This window comes from Scyliorhinus torazame, chromosome 4, assembly GCF_047496885.1.
Source record: "Scyliorhinus torazame isolate Kashiwa2021f chromosome 4, sScyTor2.1, whole genome shotgun sequence".
Lineage (NCBI taxonomy): Eukaryota > Metazoa > Chordata > Chondrichthyes > Carcharhiniformes > Scyliorhinidae > Scyliorhinus > Scyliorhinus torazame.
This window is the reverse complement of record NC_092710.1, coordinates 148,460,200-148,482,174: the sequence shown is the minus strand read 5'-3', so window position 1 is coordinate 148,482,174 and position 21,975 is coordinate 148,460,200. Positions and strand designations below refer to the sequence as shown.

General features: G+C 40.7%; 1 protein-coding gene across 4 annotated transcripts in view; it reads left to right on the top strand.

Moving 5' to 3' along the window:
* The window catches only part of LOC140410523 (kinase D-interacting substrate of 220 kDa-like), a 267,277-nt gene extending 245,952 nt beyond the window's left edge, over nt 1-21,325 (top strand). For 2 of the 4 annotated variants that reach the window (XM_072498728.1, XM_072498729.1), the window contains exons 26-30: nt 4,966-4,980; nt 7,015-7,152; nt 12,804-12,902; nt 15,423-15,656; nt 19,270-21,325. In XM_072498728.1, the coding sequence (XP_072354829.1) occupies nt 4,966-4,980; nt 7,015-7,152; nt 12,804-12,902; nt 15,423-15,656; nt 19,270-20,649 (1,866 nt within the window). In that variant the 3' untranslated portion in view covers nt 20,650-21,325. The remainder of the gene's footprint in view (nt 1-4,965; nt 4,981-7,014; nt 7,153-12,803; nt 12,903-15,422; nt 15,657-19,269) is intronic. The other 2 variants (XM_072498731.1, XM_072498730.1) reach the window with 1 other exon arrangement.
* Nucleotides 21,326-21,975: the final 650 nt, after the last annotated feature.

Genomic DNA, 21,975 nt, shown 5'->3' with positions numbered 1-21,975 from the left:
AGATGGGGGCCATGGGGGACATTTTAGTTAGCCCAAAGTGTTGTCTCAGCTGGGTCCACGTTCACCATTTGTACCCAGTCCGTGCTGAGTTGTTGTACCCATCCCCTCACTCTTTCTGCCGTTGCTGCCCATTGATAGTATTGTAGGCTTGGTAACACCAAGCCCTTGGGGATCTGTTCTGGGCCGTACGGAATCTGTTCTGGGCCGTACGGAATCTGTTCTGGGCCGTTTTAAACGGGAGCCCCTCCAGCTCTGCCTCTCCTCCATTTGGGTTCACTGGGAATCCCTCACTTTTGCCCAGGTTAAGTTTGTAGCCCGAAAAGGTTCCAAACACTTTCAGAATTTGCAGTATTGCCTTCAGTCCCTCCTGTGGCTTCGAGACATCGAGGAGCAGGTCATCTGCATAGAATGAAACACTGTGCTCTCTGTCTCCTCTCCGGATTCCCTTCCAGTTTTTTACATTCCGCAGGGCTATCGCCAGGGATTCGATCGCTAGCGCGAACAAGAGTGGGGGACAGTGGGCAGCCCTGCCTTGTTCCTCTCTAGCTGGAAGTATTCAGAGCTGGTGGTGTTAGTTCGTACACTCGCTTTGAGAGCGTTGTACAGGAGCCTCACCCAGGTGGTGAATCCCGCTCCTAGCCAAAACAGTTCCAGTACCTCGAGGAGGTAGTTCCATTCGACTCTGTTGAAGGCCTTTTCTGCAGCCAGGGAGATTATCACCTCTGGTGTTGTCTCCCGGGGTGGGGGGGGGGGGGGGATGGGGGGGGGGGTCATTATTACGTTTAGCAGCCGCCTGATGTTCGTTGTGAGCTGCCTTCCCTTGACAAAGTCCGTTTGGTCCTCTGCGACCACCTCCAGTACGCGACCCTCCAGCCTTTTGGTGAAGACCTTTGCGAGTAATTTCGCCTCCACGTTCAGCAGTGAAATGGGTCTGTATGATCCACATTCTGTCAGATCTTTATTTTTTGGGGTATCAGTGAAATTGTGACCTGCGCTTGCATGGGGGGCAGAGTGCCCCCTGTCAGTGAGTCCGCGAACATGTCCCTTAGGTGACGGCGCCAGGACTGGTGCAAGTTTTTTGTAGAAGTCCGCCAGGAACCTGCCGGTGCCTGCATGGAGCTGATGCTCTCCATGATTTCTCCCAGATCTATTGGTGCTTCCAGCTCCCCCGTCTGTCTCCCCCGCAACTGGTAGTTCCAGTCTGTCTAGGAACTGTTTCATCCCTGCGTCCCCATTTGGGGGGCTCGGAGGTGTATAGCTCCCTCCTTTTTGCCAGGTCCGCCCCAATCTCTTGGTACACCCTTATATTCTTCCCTTCCCACGTGCACGATTTTGTTTGACGGGCCCACCTTAGAATTTATCCCCGGTCCTGGAACCGGTGCAGTTTCACGATAATCGCTCTGGGCTGTTCCCTGGCTTTGGGCCTGGGTCGAAGCGACCTGTGCACCCTGTCCATTTCTGGGGGGTTTGGAAAGCCCTCCCTCCCCACTAGCTTTCCCAGCAATCGGGCGATGTAGCCCGTTGGATTTCTGCCCTCTATCCTCTCTGGCAGACCCACTATTCTGACGTTCTGCCATCTGGACATGCTTTCCTAGTCCTTCACTTTCCCTCTTAGGCTCCCCTGGGTCGTTACCAACCGTCTCACCTCGGTTTCCAGAGCTACAATCCTGTCGCTGTGGTCCGACATGGCCTTTTCCAACTCCAGGATTGTTTTCTCCTGCGCATCCACCTTCCTTCCCAGGCCTCCAACAGCACCTCCTTCATCATCACCTCCTTCATCATCACGTGGAGCTCCTTCCTGATCGCCTCCTTTACCATGTTTAGCTCCCTTTTCAGTACGCTTCTCCATTCTGCTCCCTGTGCAGTGGGGGGGGTCGCTGCATCCTGTTCCTGCTCCGCTGTTCAGCCCGCCAGCTTTTCCCCTTCTGGTTCATTTGAACCTCCTTCCCACCTAGTTGGTCGCCTGCCTGCGCGCCTGCAGTTCCTGCCCTTTTCCTTTGCTTTCGTTGTTGCTCCTTACATATCGCTGTCCCCTCGATTTATTATTATTTTCAGGCATATTCCTTTCATGTGCCTCTCGCCTTTTGGTGGGGAAAATTTTATTAAAAAAACAAATTACAGAAACAAAAAAAAACCCTCACCATGCTCTTTAAACCCCCCGATTTTAAAGTTGTTTCTTTCTTCTCTTGGTGTCTGGCCCAATACCTATTCAGCATCTCTGTGCCTTGGGGAGTTTAATCCCCTGCAGGCATTCCTAATCGGAGGAGAGACCGGTAAGTGCAAAGTCGCCTCTTTTTAAAAAACATTACACCCGATAATCGGATGACAAGGGTCAAAAGTGTGTTGCTGAACGGGAGTCTCCTTGTACGTGACCGCTCACCACATTGCCGCAACCGGAAGTCCGTTTCTTTTCAAACTTAACTTTAGTGTTCGAACGTCTGCTTGACTATTACTATCGAGAATTTAATGCTTGGCATAAAACATAGGTGTGTTTTTAATTCTAAATTATCAATGTTGCGGAGTGTCAGTGTTATTTTCCCTTCTCCCATTGCCACCTTGTTCGCAGGCAAACATTGTGCTGATCTCTTCACTTGTGAATGGATTTATGTGAGGACGTATTGGAACTTCATTCCAAATTAGGCAATATCTGCAATTGTTAATTGGCACCTTGCAATTTGAAAAAAAGTTATAGCCACAATCAAACTTGTACTAGGATGTGCTGTATTATTTTCATAAGCTGGTTTTATTTTTCAAGTTAGTAGACCTCTGTCTTTTGTGTGCCTGCATTTGTAGGCTTTCAATCGTTTCCGACTTCTGCACAATCAATACTTTGATATATAGATTTAGTATGTGTCGAGTGTGGTGATAATGTGTTCAGAATTCTTTTACAGGATGTATTTGTAGTAGGCATGATGTGGAAAAGTTAAATTGAACTGCAGGGGCTACAAAAGCAAAGGCAGTAATTTATTTTTCTAAAATTCATTTGCATGGGTACTCGATGTAAATGTGGCATTTCAACTAGGCAGCATCTCCAAAATGTTGCCTAAAAAGTTCTGGTATTTAGTGATATTTGTATGGGCCAGGCTTGAGGTGTTCTTACCAGATTCATAATGTAGTTCATTAGAATTTGCCAGCAAGGCCAAAATGTTGAGTTTGTTGCATTGCATTCCATTTTGGGTACAACAACAGACCAAATTATATATGATTTAAATAGTTACAAGTAAGGGCGGCACGGTGATGCAGCGGTTAGCACTGATGCCCACGGCGCTGAGGACCCAGGTTCGATTCTGGCCCCGGGTCACGGTCTGTGTGTGGAGTTTGCACATTCTCCCCGTGTCTGCGTGGGTTTCACCCCCACGAACCAAAGATGTGCAGGTTAGGTGGATTGGCCTCACTAAATTGCCCCTTAATTGGGAAAAAATGAATTGGGTACTCTTAATTTTTTTTAAAATAGCTACGAGTACAAGTTGCCTAATGTTTCTGAGTGCAAAGGTATTGCGGTTATAGTAGCAATGATGCCAGGATTCATTATAATGGCCCTGCCCTCGGGTGAAGAAAAATAAATCGTGGTTTTCACTTCTAATAACTCATGAAATCATGTGATAGTTTTGGTAAGATCGGGATCAGCTATTATGGTCAATTAACAATCACTGTCCAGGCTCTCACAGTAAGAGTAGTCATGTGACAAAGGGATCAAAAGGCCCCAATTCTTGTGGAACTGTATCGTGGTCTGCGTTGCTTGGGAAAGTCTTAAGTGAGGAGAAAATTTGCAGAAAAATTATGTAAACAGTGGATACTAAAATGCATATTTAAACATCTTGAAATATTTTGCAAACCTATGTATGCTTTTGCAAATCATCACTGTTCAGATCTTAATTTATATATTATTTGTCAGCATTTTAAATTAATTTAGCCAAAATACACTTTGCACTTTTCCTGCCTTATGTTTATTCCATATTCCTTCTCGTAAGAAATGAATTAAATGCCTGTTTTGACACCATAGAGGAATATACCACATGTTGACTGGTTTAAAACATGGCCTTTACTGTGTTTTCAATTGCCAGGTGAAAAGTTCAAAATTTTGCAACGGCTCTTTTTCTTTGAGCTGTATTATTAAAGTAGTGTATACACTATTTTCATAATATGCCATTACCCATGTTTACTTAAGTCAACTATTTTTAATGCGTTGTCTATGAATTTTCAGTTTGTCCTTTTACGGTACTACTTAAAATTCTTTAAACACTACAGTAACATTTTTGTATCCGAACCGACAGTTTCAATTTAAGAAAATGAATCTGCTGTAACATTTGTAGAAATGCAGTCTATTGACTAATGACATAATTGGAACCCATTTTTAAAATAAATAATAACTTAAGTAAGTTGTCTGAGTTGTAAGAATTAGATTCAGTTTGGAGCCAGTAAATAACACCCGTTAATGATAATGTCTGGTTGCAATTAATTATAACATTATTCTAAAGATTTTGTTTTGAATAGTTTACAAAAACTACAAACTACAATTAGATGAGTGTGAATGTATTTTATATTTATTGAAGAAAGATTAGGTTAAAAACTTGTATTTAATGCATCGTAGACTACTTCAATAATTCTGAACTGTTTTGAGGGTATAGTTGTACGATTTTAGAAATACGGATAGTTCTTGACTAGTTCGTTTTATGATATAAACAGGAACTTGGTGTTTAAAGATAATCTTTAAAACATAAATATTAATGACAGATTTCCTAAATACCCTTCTGAACTTATGTTTTTGTGGAACAGCAAGCAATGTGCCACCAACCATTATGGAATGAGATGACAGTTAAAGGGAACTTCCACTTTGAACGAATTAAAAAGGAAATGGTTAACTGAGGAACATTCTGATTATCTTTTTTTGCTTCCTCTGAATCTCCTGTCTGTTGTGTTTTCTTGACAATTTTTTGTCTGTATTTCTCTCTTGTTCCCATGCAGCTTAAATTAAAACAGGTACAAAAATAACCCAGTCTGTTCCTGGAGTGAAATAATTTGGATTCTTAACAGTTTGTGTTACGCAGCCTTACTAACCGCTGATCAGATTAACAAACCATTTGCACGTTGTTATGTGATTTTAAAAGTGCTTTTTCCTGCTAGTAACTTACTAGTTTCTGGAGACTGAAATATTTCTTGTAAATTATTTGGAAAGTATTCATATTATGGACACATGTAAACAAGTATTTCATATTGTAATACACATTTCAACAAGCACACTTGTTAAATAGATTACCATGCTATAATCTCTAATTGTTTTAAAAACATTGAAAAAAGTTACTATTGACCTTTGATATTTGTTGCATTAAAAAAATTAAGACCTCACAATGTGGTGGATGCAGGCTCAGTCTCCTACTTTGAACCATTCTCTGGTAGCTGGAAGGGCTGAGACAAGGTGGGGTGATTGTTTTTTAAAATATTGTGGAAAATTGGAAGCTTTGATTGGATGCTGTTACTACATTTCTTGTAATAACCTAAGCAACATAGATGGAAGTCTGACAGCTAGTCACTCATTTGGCTGCAGAAGTGCATGGCAAGAGAGAAACGGTTGAATGGAAGGATATTGGAGGGTGCATACTCTCTTAAAAAAAAAAAAAAATAGTTTGTTTACTACTTTGTAACTTGTATATGCTTGGGCATGACCTATTCAAATGAGTTTGGCTAGTACTGATTTTTTTTTTTTGCTTGTGAGCTTGTAACTTGATAACTGTAGAGTACAGTATTTTCTGTATGTATTGCAAAATGGACTTTTCTGAATGTCTGGCTCAAATGTTAGAGCTGTGTAGTGTTCTTTCAAATATTGCTGGACATCTAAATGGATGACAGGTAAGTGTCGCAACAAAAAGCTTTGAAGCATAACACTGAACTATAATAATGTGAGCATTTTGTTATTCAAAATTTTGTTGAATAGGCATTCAGTCTTTAGTTAACTGGAAAATAGTAACAATATTATGTTTTCTGTTGCCATTATTTAAATCCTTTTAGAGCATTATATTGTTGATGGTAGCTTTCACGTTGACCAATATGTACTTTTGACTTTTTTGTTCATTGCAATGAACAATGTCAGTCCTGAGAATTGGAATACCTTTCCATTTCAGGTTGCTAATGTCAGCATTGAGAACTTCCAGGTTGGATATGGAAGAATTATTTTGGATATTAAACTTCCTTCCACTTTGCCCATCCTCAGGAGGGCATTATCTAAGTTTCCCTATTTTCCACTCCAGCTATCTTGAGGTCTTTGAATCAGACGATCTATTAAAACTAAAGCGAGCAGTTTGCTGTGTCTACTTATGCCCATTGGGAATCTCAAGTCTGTTAAAATACATCAGAACTGTGAGAACTGTAGGATCCTTACAGACAGGAATCTTTCAGCTCATCAGTCTGGACTCGACTTGAACTCGGATATCAGAAGTGAAATTATATAATGCTAATCCATTGCACTGTAGAGTTTCCCATTTGATTTTAATGCTCTCAATCCATCAACCCTCAAACAGCTCATTCACTGGCTTAAACCTAATGAAACAGGTTTTGTTTTCAGTGCTGTTTATGCATTTTAATTTTGCATCTGTATTTAACCGCTTTGGCTGAAGCATTAGCTTTGCAATTTTACAGTTTCGTAAAAACTGCTTTGCTAAGAAATTTGAATTAAAATGATTAATGCAATTCAATATTTTCTTGCTGTAAAACAGACTTGTCTAATGAGCTGTTTGGCTCTTTTGTAACATGACTGCTTGTAACTTCAAAACCTTCAGTCTGCTAGTCCATGTCCAATCTGTGCCATCCTGTAGTCTTCACGTTTTGATAACAGTGTTCATATTGGGTTTTTTTGACATATAGAAATTTATTTTACAATATAGGGCAGTTTCAGTTAAGAACTAATGACTATTGCATGTAAATATATTAGAGATTCTAGTTTTAGTGCTTCCAGATGATATTTTCAATATAGCTATCCCACTAGTGAATTACATATTTTAATGTTTTCTTGTCCAATAGGTGGCCAATTCCATTGCAGCAGATTGTACTACTGCTCCACTCAGTTCAATGAATGTGGATGCTATTTGTGAAAGACTTAAGCAGTTGGAAGGAATTGACCAAACCATGCTGTTTCAGTATATTTCCACTGTCAGAAAGGTAGGAACTATACAATGCCTAATTACTGCTGACTTTATCTCATTGAGGCATGAGCCGCTTCACAGCGCCAGGGTCCCAGGTTCGATTCTCGCTTGGGTCACTGTCCGTGCGGAGTCTGCACGTTCTCCCCGTGTCTGCGTGGGTTTCCTCCGGGTCCTCCGGTTTCCCCTCAAAAGTCCTGAAAGACATGCTTGTTAGGTGAATTGGACATTCTGAATTCTCCCTCTGTACCTGAACAGGTCCCGGGGTGTGGGGACTGGGGATTTTCACAGTAACTTCATTGCAGTGTTAATGTAAACCTACTTGTGACAATAATAAAGATTATGACAGCGTATCCACCTCCGAGTCAGAAAGTGTAGGGTCCGCTGACGGTGTCTGTTGGTTTTCCTTTGTCCAATTTTCTGACTTAGCTTGGTAGCAATCTTGGGTAAACTTTTTTGCTTCGGTGTCCCTTGGTTGATCTCTCTTGGCGGGAATGGCTGACTCCAGTTTAAGGGGTGATGGGAGACGAGTCCGCTGGAACATTGGAGGTTTGAATGGCCCAGTAAAATGGTCGAGGGCATTTGACCATCTTAAGAGCTTAAACTCTGATGTTGTTTTCTTGCAGGAAACCCATTTGCGTATCAGGGATCAGACCAGGCTATGCAAAGGGTGGGTTGGGCAGATCTTTCATTCCGGTTTCGATGGCAGAGCCAGTGGTACAGCGATTAAAATTAATAAAAGAGTTCAGTATTCCTCCCAATGGTCGATTTGTTAATGCTTGTGGCTCCCTGTTGAACATCCCGGTAATCATAGGAAACATTTATGTCCCCAACTGGGACAATACAAGTTTTGTTAACTCCCTATTAAACTCCCTCCCCAACCTCGACTCACATCAGCTTATTTTAAGTGGGGACCTGAATTGTGTAGATTAGACAGTTCCAAACCTAAATCCCTTGTTCCATCGGGGTGGCCAAGGCTTTGTCATCTTTTATGGTGGGGGCGGGGGAGAACTCTTGGCGCATTTTGCATCTGAACAATAGAGACTTCTCTTTTTTTCACATGTCCACCATGCGTATTCCCTTATTGATTTTTTAATTTTGAATACGATTCTCCTCCTCTCGGTGATGGCGGCTGAGTACTCAGCAATTGTTATTTCTGACCATGTCCCATACTTTATTGATTTGTTGCTAGAGTCTGGCCCCAACATCCACCCTGGAGATTAGGTACTGCATTGTTGGCTGATAAAACATTTTGTGAGCATGTGTCCACCTCCATAGATGGATCAAATAGATCTGATTCAATCTCACCTTCCATGCTGTGGGAGGCTCTTTAGGGGGGGAAACTATTTCTTATAGAGCTTGTATGTTGAAGACGACAAAGTTGGAGCAGCAGAGGCTGGTGGATTTCATTCTAGATGTGGAGCACTGGTACTCGCTTGATCCTATTCTACTGGCAAATAAAAAATTACAAACCAATTCGAGCTGCTACTAGCAGGGCGGTACATCAGCTACAATGTTCCAGGGCCATTTTTTATGCGTCGGGGAAGAAGGCCAGTCGCCTTCTAGCTTACCAGCTCAAACGTCAAGCAGCCTCCCAAGAGATCCCTCAGATACTCAATCTGGGCGATAACCTTGTTTCCGCCCCTCCCCAGGTCAATATGGCTTTTAAATTCTTTTACCGCGATCTTTATAGTTCAGAGCCCCCTGCAGATAAATTGGCCATCTTTGACATTCTGGACAGCCTGACCATTCCAGCTGTCGAGGTAGATAGGAGCAGTGAGTTGGACTCCCTGTTACACCCCAGTGAGATTTTAAAATGTATTGGGCTTATGCAGGTCTGGTCTGGATGGCTTTCCAATTGAATTTTACAAGAAATTCCCTTAACACCTTGTACCTTTATTATTGGGCATGTTCAATGATTTATTTTCTGGGGTGGGGTTGGGGGGGGGGGGGGGGGGGGGGTCGTTACCTCTGACCTTCACTCGAGCCTCTATTTCTTTGCTCCTTCAGAGGGACAAGGACCCGCCAGAGTGTGGTTTATACCATTCTATCTCACATTTGAATGTGATGTCAAGTTGCTTGCTGAGATGCTAATGCTCTGGTTGGAGCCTTGCCTCCCACATATAATTTTGAAGGATCAAACCGGCTTTGTGAAATTCCATCATAAGCCAATATACGTCACCTGTTAGATGTCTTCCTTTCCCCCTCCTCAGTAACTGAACCTGAGGTGATAGTGTCTCTTGATGCTAAAAAGGCATTTGACAGAGTGGAATGTGAATATTTATTTGAGATTCTCGGGAGATTTGAATTTGGTCATAAATTGACTTCTTGGATTCGCCCACTATATAAAGCCTCTACTTCCATGTTCTAACGAATGCTTTATACTTTGATTATTTTCCTTTGAATTGGGGCACTAGGCAGGGTTGCCCACTTTCTCCACTCTTGTTCACCGTAACAATTGAGCCGCTCTACAGAACGTTAAAGGGTTAGACAGACCGTGGGGGGCTTGGCGCTCCCAATTTATTGTTTTATTATTGGACAGCAAACATCCACAAAATTTTGTTGTGGATCAGTGACCCCGATTCTATTTGGGGACAAATGGCGGTTCACTCTTCACTACTTCTACTGTTCGTGTACTTCTACTGTTCGTGCCATTGTCACTGCACCATTGCCCCCCCCCCCCCCTCCCCCCCCCGCTAGACTTTCCTCAAATCCAATGGTGGTCAATCACCTTTTCCTACCTTTGGTTTGGACCCAAAATTTAAATCTTGGAAAGTGAAGGATCTGGAGCATTTGGTGACCTGTTTGTGATGGGGAAGTTTGCCACTTTTAGGGAGTTAGCTGATAAATTTCAGCTACCCAACTCCAGCTTTTTTCGGCATTTTCAAGTACACGAAAGTGCCCCGCTAAGCGGTGTGAGGGCAAAATTAGAGGGTGAATGCGGCCCTATACTTACTGATGAGGTTAGGAGTGAGGCCCTTCACAGGGTCAACTCCACGTCCTCATGTGCTTTGTTAAGCCTAATTCAGTTTAATGTGTTACACAGGACGCACTTAGAATCATAGAATTTGCAGTGCAGAAGGAGGCCATTCGGCCCATCGAGTCTGCACCGGCCCTTGGAAAGAGCACTCTCTTAAGCCCACACCATCCTATCCCCGTAACCCAGTAATCCCAACTAAAGGCAAGTTAGCATGGCGAATCCACCTAACCTTTACTCGATAAAGTCAGAAAGATAAAACAATATACAGTATCTATCCTGTAACATTCCGGGGTTAATAAGATGTACAGGTGAAGTAACAAGCAAACTCTGGTCGAATACATCACAACACTAAATGATAGATGCAATGAAGACTGAGTCCATATATTTCTCAGCAACACACCCAGAGGTCAGTAAAGTTGAGTCAACCAATCTCACTGAAACTCTGTCCCCCTCATGATGGATTTTGTTTTTTACCTTCAAAGATCTAACCTGGGATCCAAACGTCATTCCAACTCGGTTGGCATCAACAATGGCCTGCCTAACAGAGTTTCAGTCCTTGTCTCTCAAGAATCCTTTCTCGTGGATCCTTGAGTGTGCACTCCAAAAATACCAATTCACAAGCACAAGTTCGGATCTTCGGCAGTGCTGAATAGAACACTACTGCACCAAATGGGTGCCTTGGCCCCAGCAGCCTGCAGCATGGAGTTCAACTGCTTTCTTGGATCTTCAGGGCTTCCCCTGAGGCCCCTTCACAAAGTCTGCATCCTGCAGCAATTTTCATGTTTGGAGTCTATTTCTCTCTTCATTGAACTGGGATGTTTTCCTGTCCCAGTTTCCAATGACTATTCCCTTTCTGGGATTTTGGGATCTATCCCTTTCTCCTCTCCCTTTGAAACCTCTCTCAGTCCATGCCTGAGACACGAGTCTTCTATGGCGCTCTGTTCCCGGTCACCTGACCTGGGTCTTCACATTGTTTTTCCTCTTGCACAGGCGCACTGGGCCCAAAGAGCGTAAAAATTACAGAACTGCGCATGTGCAGCCCGCTCTCGGTCTGCACATGCTCAAAAGCTTTGAGGTCTGTCGGGAGTTGAAGTTTCCCCCCTCAACTCTCAACAAGATAAGTATAGTTTTTGTAACAAGACTGCATAAATTTCTCTTGCCTTTATAAGACAGACTCCCTATCAACTGACATAAAAATGGGGGTTACAACGATGGATGTTCGAACTATAGGATGGTTACAACAAAGGATATCCATGTTGGCTGTCTGCCAGAGCAATTCACATAATGCCACTCCCCTGCCTTTTACCCTTAGCCTGTGTTGTCACATTAGACTGTTATTCATCTCCACTACTTTACATTGTCATCTAAATGAAGAATGTGAAGCTACAAAAACAACAGCAAACAATTAAGTTTGACTGCAATGAACAAATAGTCTGTCAGCAGTGACTAGAGAGAGAAATTACTTTACAGGAAATGCACTGTAAGGTTACTGATGCTTGTGTCAGCACTGCCAGGAGGGGAGAAAATTGGAGCTCAAGGAAATTATTTGTGAATCTTTTTCAATGTGAGGTAACCTGGTATTGTGATGTCACCAAGCAAATTCTCAATCTCTGTGCTGCGGATCAATTATTGAAGGGAACTATACTTGGTCATTATTGTATCATGCTAAAAAGTATTTTTTGAAATATATTTTATTTTATGCCATAACACTCTCGATATAATTATATTACATAAATAATTTGTGTAAAGCCTGCTGCAATGTTAACTGAAATTAGATTATATTGAGGGAGAACTGTGCAGAATATTCAGACTAGGTATTAACCATAATCCTTTTTAATCTGCAAGATCCACCTGAAGCCCTAATAATCCAGAATTAAACTATTTTTTCAATTGGATTTGTACCTCTTTTTTTCTCACATGAGCCACTTTATACTCTCGTTCTCATTTCTCGTATCCTTTGATAATCCTTTTTATTAAGTAACTAATTCCATTAAAATAATTTATGAACTCCTATACCATAAACTATTTAAACAAATCTTACAACAGCTTATGTGTAAATAATTAGTTTAGAATTATCTTAAATTACTTTTACTATGTTACTGGTAGAAACAACCTAATACGTTGCATGTAACCCACAGTGTAGCAGTACTATCTCACAGCTCCCGGGTTCAATTCCGGCCTCAGGTGATTGCGTGGAGTTTGCATGTTCTCCCGTGTCTGCGTGGGTTTCCTCCGGGTGGTCCGGTTTCCTCCCACAGTCCAAGATGTGTAGGTTAGGTGGATTGACCATGCTAAATTGCCCTTAGTGTCAAAAAGGTTAGGCAGTGTTCCTGGGGGATAGGGTGGAGATGTGGGCTTAAGTAGGGTGCCCTTTCCAAGAGCCGATGCAGACTCGATAGGCCTCTTGGCCTCCTTATGCACTGTAAATTCTATGAAAAAAACTCTATGAAAATATATTACCGTTTACCTCATAACCTTTCATAAACTCAAAGCCACCCGTAATCATCATGGCTCTAATGGCAAAGTCCAATTGCACCATTCTCTCTTAAGAAGTAATAATTCTAGTTACTCTATGTTGCATCTTTTCCATTGCTTCTATATCTTTCCTATAAAACAAAATAATATTCCATCTTAAATGGAGTTAAATTTTGATGCTTGTGTTTTAAATGGCATTTTCTTTTTTAATTTAGGCAAACATTAATGGAAGGGTATTAGTTCAATGCAATCTGGATGAACTGAAGAAAGAATTAAACATGAATTTTGGTGACTGGCAACTTTTTAGAAACATGGTAGGATCAGCTTTTTCTTTTTTTAATTCATCAATACAAAAGGCATAGATTAATTGCATTTCTTTTTTCATTAGTGCATTGTTCTCAACTAATTTCATAAATGAATTAATATATTTAAAAACGTGGAAGAAATGGAAAATTCGCTGTATCGATAACATATTTTTAAAATAATGCTATGTTTTGGATATTTATCATATATCAAGTTTTATGCGGAACTGTTCTGTATACAGATCATTTGGACTCAAAACTCTGATTCTCTCCACAGATACTGCTAGACCTGCTGAGTTTATCCAGCATTTTCTGTTTTTATTTCAGATTTCCAACATCCCCAGTATTTTGCTTTCATCTAAAACTCTGCTGCCCATATCCTAACTTGCACCAAGTTCCATTTACTCGTCACCTCTGTGCTCACGTTTGGCTCACATTGATCAATGCCTCAATTTTAAAATCCGCATTCTTTCAAATCCTTACCTCTGTAAATTCTTCCAGCCCTACAAAATATGTGTTTCTCCAATTCTGGCCTGTTGCATGTCCTTAGTTTTTAATTGCTCCAACATTCTGCCATGGTTTAATTGTGAGGACTCTAGAGTCTGAGTCACAAGGTTCCTGATTCGAGTCAAAAAAATTAAAGCTGACATACCAGTGTAGTGGTGAGGGAGTGCTCTACTTTCAGAGGTGCCATTTTCTGGATGAGACATTAAACCGAAGCCCAGGTGACCCTACACAGCACTATTTTGAAGAAGAGTGGGGAGGTTATCCCTGTTGTCTCGGCCAATATTTAGCCCACAATCAATGTCACAAAAACAGATTTATCTGATCATTATTACATTGCTGATTGTAAGAGCTTGCAGTATACTAAATTGTCTGTTGTGTTTCCTATACCGCAATAGTGACTGCAGTTCAAAAGTACTTCATTGTCTAAGCCTGCTGAAAATGCTATTTTAATGCAAGTTTTTCTTTTCCCCATTGGCACTTGTGCCTTAAGGTGCTGAGCATCTAAGCTCTGGAATCTCCTCCTGACCTATTTGCCTTTCTTTTTAAAAAAAATATTTCCATTCACCCCATTCACCCTCACCTTGACCACTATCACCTTTCCCATCCCGTCCTTCACCCTACCAATCTCCCTCGCCCCCTCCTGCTTCCTGTGTTGGTGGGCCAGCTTCTTGCTCGCCTTCTCCCCATACTCGTACATTGCCTCCCGACCCTCTGCAACGGCCCTACCGCTTTCCCGTGGACACCAGTCCAAACTCCTCTCCCTCAACAACACTACCTCTGGGGTCTCCGGGTAGCTCCTGTCCACCTTCAAAATCTCTTCCACCAACCTTATCATCTCTGCCCGAATTGAAATAAACTCCCCCCTAACCAGTGCCTTGAGTGGGAGCTACCAAAAAGTGACTGCTCTCTCCATGGCCACCACTGGAGGTCCCCCTCTTTGCCTTTCTATCTCTATCTCTCCATCGAAAACCCTAAGACAAACCTACTTCTTTGACCAAGCTTTTGCTTATCAGACCTAATATCTACTTATGTAGCTTATGCCATATCTTGCTTGATGACTCCTGTGAAGTGCTTGAAAATGTTTTACTGCGCTAACTGCCATAATTTTGTGGACACTTTCACTATTAAACCAACTTCTTTCTTAGTCACCATGACTGACGCCATCAGCTAAACATTGAAACTCTTTAGGCTCTAATATTTCTTTAAATCTTTCTGTTGCTTGGCAACCAGACTCGCAAGCTAATTGTGCTTTACTTTCTTTCATTTGTTCACCTACTTTACATCACTTTCCGCTCCCCACTCCTCTGCTCAAAAGACCCATCTGTTTTGTTACCATTTTACTCAACTGCCTGAAGACCCTACTTCCCTACAGACATTGCCCCTGTCAGTTTTGGGGTTTGTGTTGATATTGTACTTGGATTCAGCATCACTAACCACAGTCAGTCTCTCCAGAAGACTTTGACTCCACATTGGAGAAAAACTCTACTGTTGGCCATTACCCTCTGATCTTGTACTAATATTTATGTGCAAGCCAAAGTTAACTGGCTCTTTTTTAAATAAAAGATAATAATTCTGAGTATGCTTTTACATTCATTAGTTGTCTTTGTAACCTACAAATACTCAAGCATTGGTATTGGGTTTGTGGCATGTGTGGATAGTTTATATAACATTCTTGGAAACAAAAACAAGACCTGAAATACGGAGCACTTTAAAGGGATTGTTTGCCTGTCCATGGTGTTATTTGCAACTCTGTGAAGAAATAGAAAATAATTGGTGTTGTGCCTGCACTGTATACTTAAATGGCATATTTTGAATAAGCAGGAAAAGGAGTGCTTTATATGCGACAAAATGCAAACACATTTCTGACTCCAGTTTTGTGTATGCCTTTTTTGTTTTGTTCGATAGGTAATAATATTAAATTGTTTTGTTAAACTTAATTTTTACTGTACTCTTGCAATAATTGAGCATCTTATATCCCATTGAAAAACTAAATAGATGCACTCTATTTGTTTAATCTTTTCCTAGGTCTTTGACATGCGCCACTTGGATACACAGGCACTTCAAGATGAAATGAGAACTGTTGGTGAAAACGTGCCAGCACAAAGTTCTAGTCTCCCTGCACCAAATAGCGATTATGCAGGAAACCCTGAACTTCCTGGACATTCCCCACAGGAAGCCTTCAGCCTCACCTTTAGCTTTGAGGAACTGAGAGCTGTTGATATTGAAGAACCAGTAAAACAGAGCAATTCCAGTTGGCAGGTTAGTATTGTATCCGCTGAATATCTGAAATGTCATCATCTAAGAGAAGACTTACAGATTAATAAAAGGACAAAACTGTGGCAAATGGAGTTCAAAGTGGGTAAGTGTGCGATAATCCATATTGGATCCAATAAGGATACACTGGAATATTTCATTTGTGGTGAGAGACTAAAAACTGTTGATCAACAAAGGGATTTAAGTGTCCAGGTGTACATTTTACTAATCAACCTTACGAATGAATTATGCCCTTTATCTCGAGAGGGATAGAATACAAAGGGTGAGGAGGGATGTTTCAGCTATGCAGAGCCTTTGTCAATCCCATCGGGAGTACTCATTCAGTTTTGGGCACCACACCACAAAAAGGATATAATTGGCCTTGAGTACTGAGCAGATTCACCAGAGTGATACTGGAGCTTAAAGGGTTAAATTATGAGGTTGGGTTGCACAAACGGGTAGAAGGTTGAGGTGTGATGTAAGTGTTGAAAATGATCAAAGGATTTGACAGAGGATGTACAGAGCAGTTGAAATCCAGAATAAGGGGACACAATTTATAATTTAGAGCTGGGCCAATCAGAAACACTTTTTCCCTACACATACTGTTGTGGATTTCTATTTCGCAAAAAGTTTAAAGCTTTCAAGATTTAGATTTTTGTTAGTTAAGGGTATCAAGGTGTATAGAGAAAAATTGGATAAATGGAATTGACATGAAGATCAGCCTGCCTCTGTCTCTTTATTTCTATAATCACTGCCGGGAAAATAATGTGAGTAAAGATAGCTTAATATTACAAAAATCTGAAATTCAGACATTAAGGTATTCGCAGAGTATTTAAAATGTGTGTTTCATTTATTGCTGGAACCAGTATAACATATTTTATGACACTAGCTCAATAAATTTCAACTCTCATTAAAGTCTTTGCATGTTAAAACATTTTTTTTTAAAGTTAGAGTACCCAATTCATTTTTTCCAATTAAGGGGCAATTTAGCGTGGCCAATCCACCTACCCTCCACATCTTTGGGTTGTGGGGGCGAAATCCACGGAAACACGGGGAGAATGTGCAAACTCCACATGGACAGTGACCCAGAGCCAGGATCGAACCTGGGACCTCGGCGCTGTGAGGCCGCAGTGCTAACCCACTGCGCCACTGTGCTGCCCTATGTTAAAGCATTTTAACTTCAATGTGCTGGTTATGTCTGAAAGTTTTAATGTCAGAAGAAAGCACATCCTTACTGCACGATACCAGAAAGCAATTATATTCATGTCTTCAATTTAATACAACACTAAAGTATATTGCATTACGTGTTCTAAACACATTAAATTAAAAGTTTAAAAATAATTAGAAATGCTCATTTTAAAATATCAATTTCATGAAAGTAGGAAAGCAGCTATATTGAAAGGAATAGGTTCATACCAATACAATAGTTTAGAACAAAATATAGATATACAAATTAATACATTTCTAAATTACTGAAAAGTGAGGTGAAAAAAGATGAAAGTAAATTAAATAACTTGCATATCTGATCTAAATTATTTCTTAATAATTGCAGCTTCATGTGTTGAAAGCAAATATTCCTTGAATTATGTTTTGTTTTGCATTTGCTTTATTTGGGTTTGCAAGGCTACAAGAGTGCACACACAGGTCGGCCATTCACTAAATTGCAGGGTTTAAAAACCTTGTTTTATATTAATATTATGATAGAAGTTGCAAGAACATTCAGCTGCTGCCAATGCCATATTATCTATGTGAACAAAGACACAGTAAGGATTGATCAGATGCTTTGGGCTGAAATTGTCTGATTTTTGTCAGTTGCAGGTCCCCTCCTCTCTCCATTTTCTTGCCTCATGAAGAAGGCATTGGCACATGATGAAAAATTATTATTATTTTTAATTATATTCCTTTCTCACAAAACCAGATGGGCAAGCCCATAATACATCTCCATGCCTTCTCCAAAAAACAATTCAAATTCAAATCGAATCCAATTCATGGTTGCCATAAAATATCCAAACTGACAAAAACATGCATTACTCCTGATCTCACACTTGATCTTAGACAAAAGGCAGAAAATATGTATGCCCAGCAACCTCCTGTTAACCACACCCAAGGGCCATTGGGCATGTATGAGCCTAGCCTGTATAACAACCTATTCAGCATGGAGGAGCCATGATTAAATATTCTTCCCTTCTCTGAAGAAGCTTGACACATTCCAGGATAAAGCAGCCTGCTTGTTTAGCACCTCATCCACAAACGTTTGCTCCCTCCACCACTAACATACAGTAGCAGCAGTGTGTAACATCTACAAGATGCACTGCAGGATCTCACAAAGGCTCCTTAGACAGCATATTCGAAATCCATGACCAATACCATCTAGAAGGACAAGGGCAGCAGACATATGGGAGTACCACCACCTGGAGGTTCCCCTCCAAACCACTCACCATCCTGACTTGGAAATATATCACCGTTCCTTCACTGTCGCTGGGTTAAGATCCTGACATACCCCCCCTTACAGCATGGTAGGTGCATCTACATCACATGGACTGCAGTAGCGCAAGAAGGCTGTTCACTACTACCTTCTTAAAGGCAATTAGGATAGGCAATAAATGCTGGCCGAGTCAGCAAAGCCCACATCCCTTGAATTAATTTTTTAAAAGCCTGGTCAGTTAGCAAGCTATTCAGAATGATGACATTGTAAACAAGCTGTAATCAATGGATAATTACATATGCTACTTTTTTTTAATGAAAATAATTTTTATTAATGTTTTCATAAAATATCAATAACAAAATGAAAAAAGAACCCAATAGGGTTAAGTACAAAACACAGTCGAGAAAAGCAACCCTCCATACCCCCCTCCCCCCTGTACATAAATAATAAATTAACATTAATACCCCGACTTAACACAACAGGTATATGCACCCCCTCAGACCCTTCAGTGTAAATAACAAAAACAAAAATAAAGTAAACCGCCCCCCCGAGTTGCTGCTGCCATTGACCAACGTCTACCGTTCTGCCAGGAAGTCTAAGAACGGTTACCACCACCTAAAGAACCCTTGTGCCGACCCTCTAAAGGCGAATTTCACCCTCTCCAATTTAATGAACCCGCCACATCGCTGATCCAGGATTCCACGCTTGGGAACCTTGGTGGTTCCCCCGTTTGGGGTCCACGCCGAGGCCCCAACTTCCCCCCTATGCCACCTCCACTGCCCCCAAATTTTGAGGGCAGCCGCCACCACCGGGCTCATATGCTACTTTCTAACAAACCTACAGTATAGTGATCTACAAACTCCCCTCCCTACCAGCCTAACAAGTGTTCAGTTTTGGTGACCCACCATTGCTTTGGCTGAGATAAGATAATTAAACACAGAATTAAACTTCTTTGCCTTTGTGACTCAGCACTCCAAGAATACATTTATCCCAGAATCATTAGGATATTCAGTTGTCGATCTTTTAACAATGATGGGGAACCAGTTTTATCCACGTTTTTGAGAGGTTGAGTCATATGCACATCTAAACATTTGGAATTTGATGAGATAAAATTTAAGTTAAGCATCTTAGTTGATTTTTAATTAACAAAATAAGTACATTAATAAAAGTTTTAGATAAATATATTTTTCTTAGTTACAGCATCAAAGAACACCAAGTGCTTCAAGTATCAACTCTCTGGAATCTTCCAATGACCTTTCCAGACTCACAGACAAACAACAGGCTGAATACAGAGATGCTTATAAAGAATATATTACACAGATGTCTCAGTTAGATGATCCATCCATCTCCGCAACTGCCAACACTAACAAGTCTAATCTGTCTGCACCATACAATCCTGGTCAGCTTTTTATGGGGAAAAGCATACCAGGAGTTCCCTTTCAAACCACATTTGAGAAAGATGCTGACCAGAAGCAATGTGATGATAAAAAATCATTTGCAGGGAAGAGAGAGACTGTTCCACGTGGAAACAAGTCATCTGTGAGCGATCTTGGCGATTATATATCATCCACTGCTTCTACATCTGATGCATCACTATTGGATCCCATCACTGAAGAAGATGAAAAACCAGATCCTTTGACAACCAAGCTTCTCTCTAAGCAGAAATCTTCAGACAGGGGAAATATCTTCCAAGGAGCAGATTTAACACTGAAAGGCTTACATTATCAGAAACTACCCAGTGAAGATGAATCAGGTCAAGAAGCTGATTGTAATCCACTTCTTAAAGGTGTGAAGACAGAAGGGAAAAATGAAAAACAAACCAATTCCACTGAACATGGAAATGAAGCTGTCCGATCCCTGATCAAATCAAAGGAATATCTTTCTGATGCCATGCTTGACAAAAAGGATTCATCAGACTCTGGCGTCCGATCCAGTGAGAGTTCGCCAAACCATTCTCTCCGTGATGAAGCAGATGATAGCCAGTTGGAGAAAACTAATTTGATAGAGTTGGAGGATGATCAGTCCAGAGATAATCGAGGTATACCCAACAGTTTAAGTGGCCTTCAAGACCCAAGTGTTGCTCGTATGTCTATATGCTCTGAAGATAAGAAGAGCCCTACTGGTTCCACCTCTGAATGCAGTCTGTTAGCCAGTAGTCCGGAGGAAAATTGGCCTGTCTCTCACAAAATGTTTAATGTAACCAACATCAACAGAACAGCAAGCACAGAGACATTGAATAACAACAGCAATCCTTCCAACAGGCTACAGAATGCAGATGAAAATGAGAGGAAAGAATTCAGAGAAACAGCCGGTGACCCTGAGCACTTGGTAAAGAATGCACCTCGAGTAGCCCATCCTACAGCAAGTTCAGCTGTGGGAAAATCACCAGTCCAGAATGACACATATGCAGCTTCATTCAAGAATGACAACCTGCGAGGCTTAGGTATTAAACGGGGCAATGCGTCTAAAGCTCCATCAAATTTTATCAAGCACACAAAGAGTAGCACCTCATCTGAGCTACATGCAGTTGGTCCCAGTGATTCCTATGGGGAAGAGCGGGAGAGCATCCTGTAAAGGAAAGTAAGGTGCTTTTTGAAGATTTGTTTGGCAAATGGCGACTCAAAGATATATTGCATTCTTAAATTCTACATTTGTCTATCTCTCTGGCATCACACCTTTCATGCTTTGTTTCATTAATACGTACCTGAAGTATTGGTTAATTCTATCAAGATGGTATATGTATTAGTAATATATGATGTGATATTGTTAAATGTTTCTGTATCATATACTGTTGTGATTCTGAACTAACATATCTTGTGAGTGTAATTTTGGTAGTATTTGTCATGATGCAAGTTCTAACTGTAAATGTGGTCAGTATTTATTGCACTTGTATTTGTTCAAATGTTAAATATAAATATTAGCTTTACTGTTGTAAGTATAGATTTTTTTGTGTTTGTGCTGCTTGTGTTTGTGCTGCTTATGTGAATCCACAGATTTTAATTGGGCATGGCAGAGTTGAGGAATACCTGTGACTTGTGCGTTTGACAGTCAATCTGTTATCAATGTGGTTTAATAAATATAATGGTATCCTTTGACTTTTTTTCAAAAAGATTGTTGGATTGGGCTGTTTATATCCCATTATTTAATGTCAAAATATCTTAATATATTGGTTTGTATTTGTTGCCGATAATTGTGAAAAAGCTGGTGTCTTTTGTGTAACTACCTGTTGAAATAAATAGTTGTTGTAATATATTTGTATCATTATTCCAACCCTAAAATAAATTCGCTAAATATTGGCCAGTTTAGCCTGATACCTGCCAATGAACTCTCAAAACTGAATCCAGTTCGACTTTAAATCTTTTACATTGTGATTATTTGTATTTAATTGGTCATCAATCACTATTCGTTTTTGTGACAGAACTTGTTACAAATGTAGCAAATTATCAGCTGAAAATGTATATATTATCTACATCGTTCTGTAAGAACATAAATTTCCCAACTATTTCCTCACTAGGGAGGTTGCCTCAGTCAATTTATCTGCTTTATGCTGCCTGACTGGTGAATACGTTCCATCATTCTGCACCTTCCTGTAAACCATTGGTTGTGAAGTTCTTTTGTAATTAGTAATAAGTGCTACATAAATAAAAGTTACTTCCTGATTGATACATCAAAGTTTGTTTCCTAAATTCATGCTGAGTGGAGATGTATGTGACCACTTGCTTAAAGCCCCAGGATCTACATCATTAGGTATTGATCTTTTTCCTCCAACTTTGAAAGGTTACTCAGAGGGAGGGGGTGGCAAGGTGGTATTGTCACAGGACTAGTAAACCAGAGACCCAGAGTAATGCTCTGGGGACCCAGGTTCAAACCCTGCCACTGCAGATGGTGAAATTTGAATTC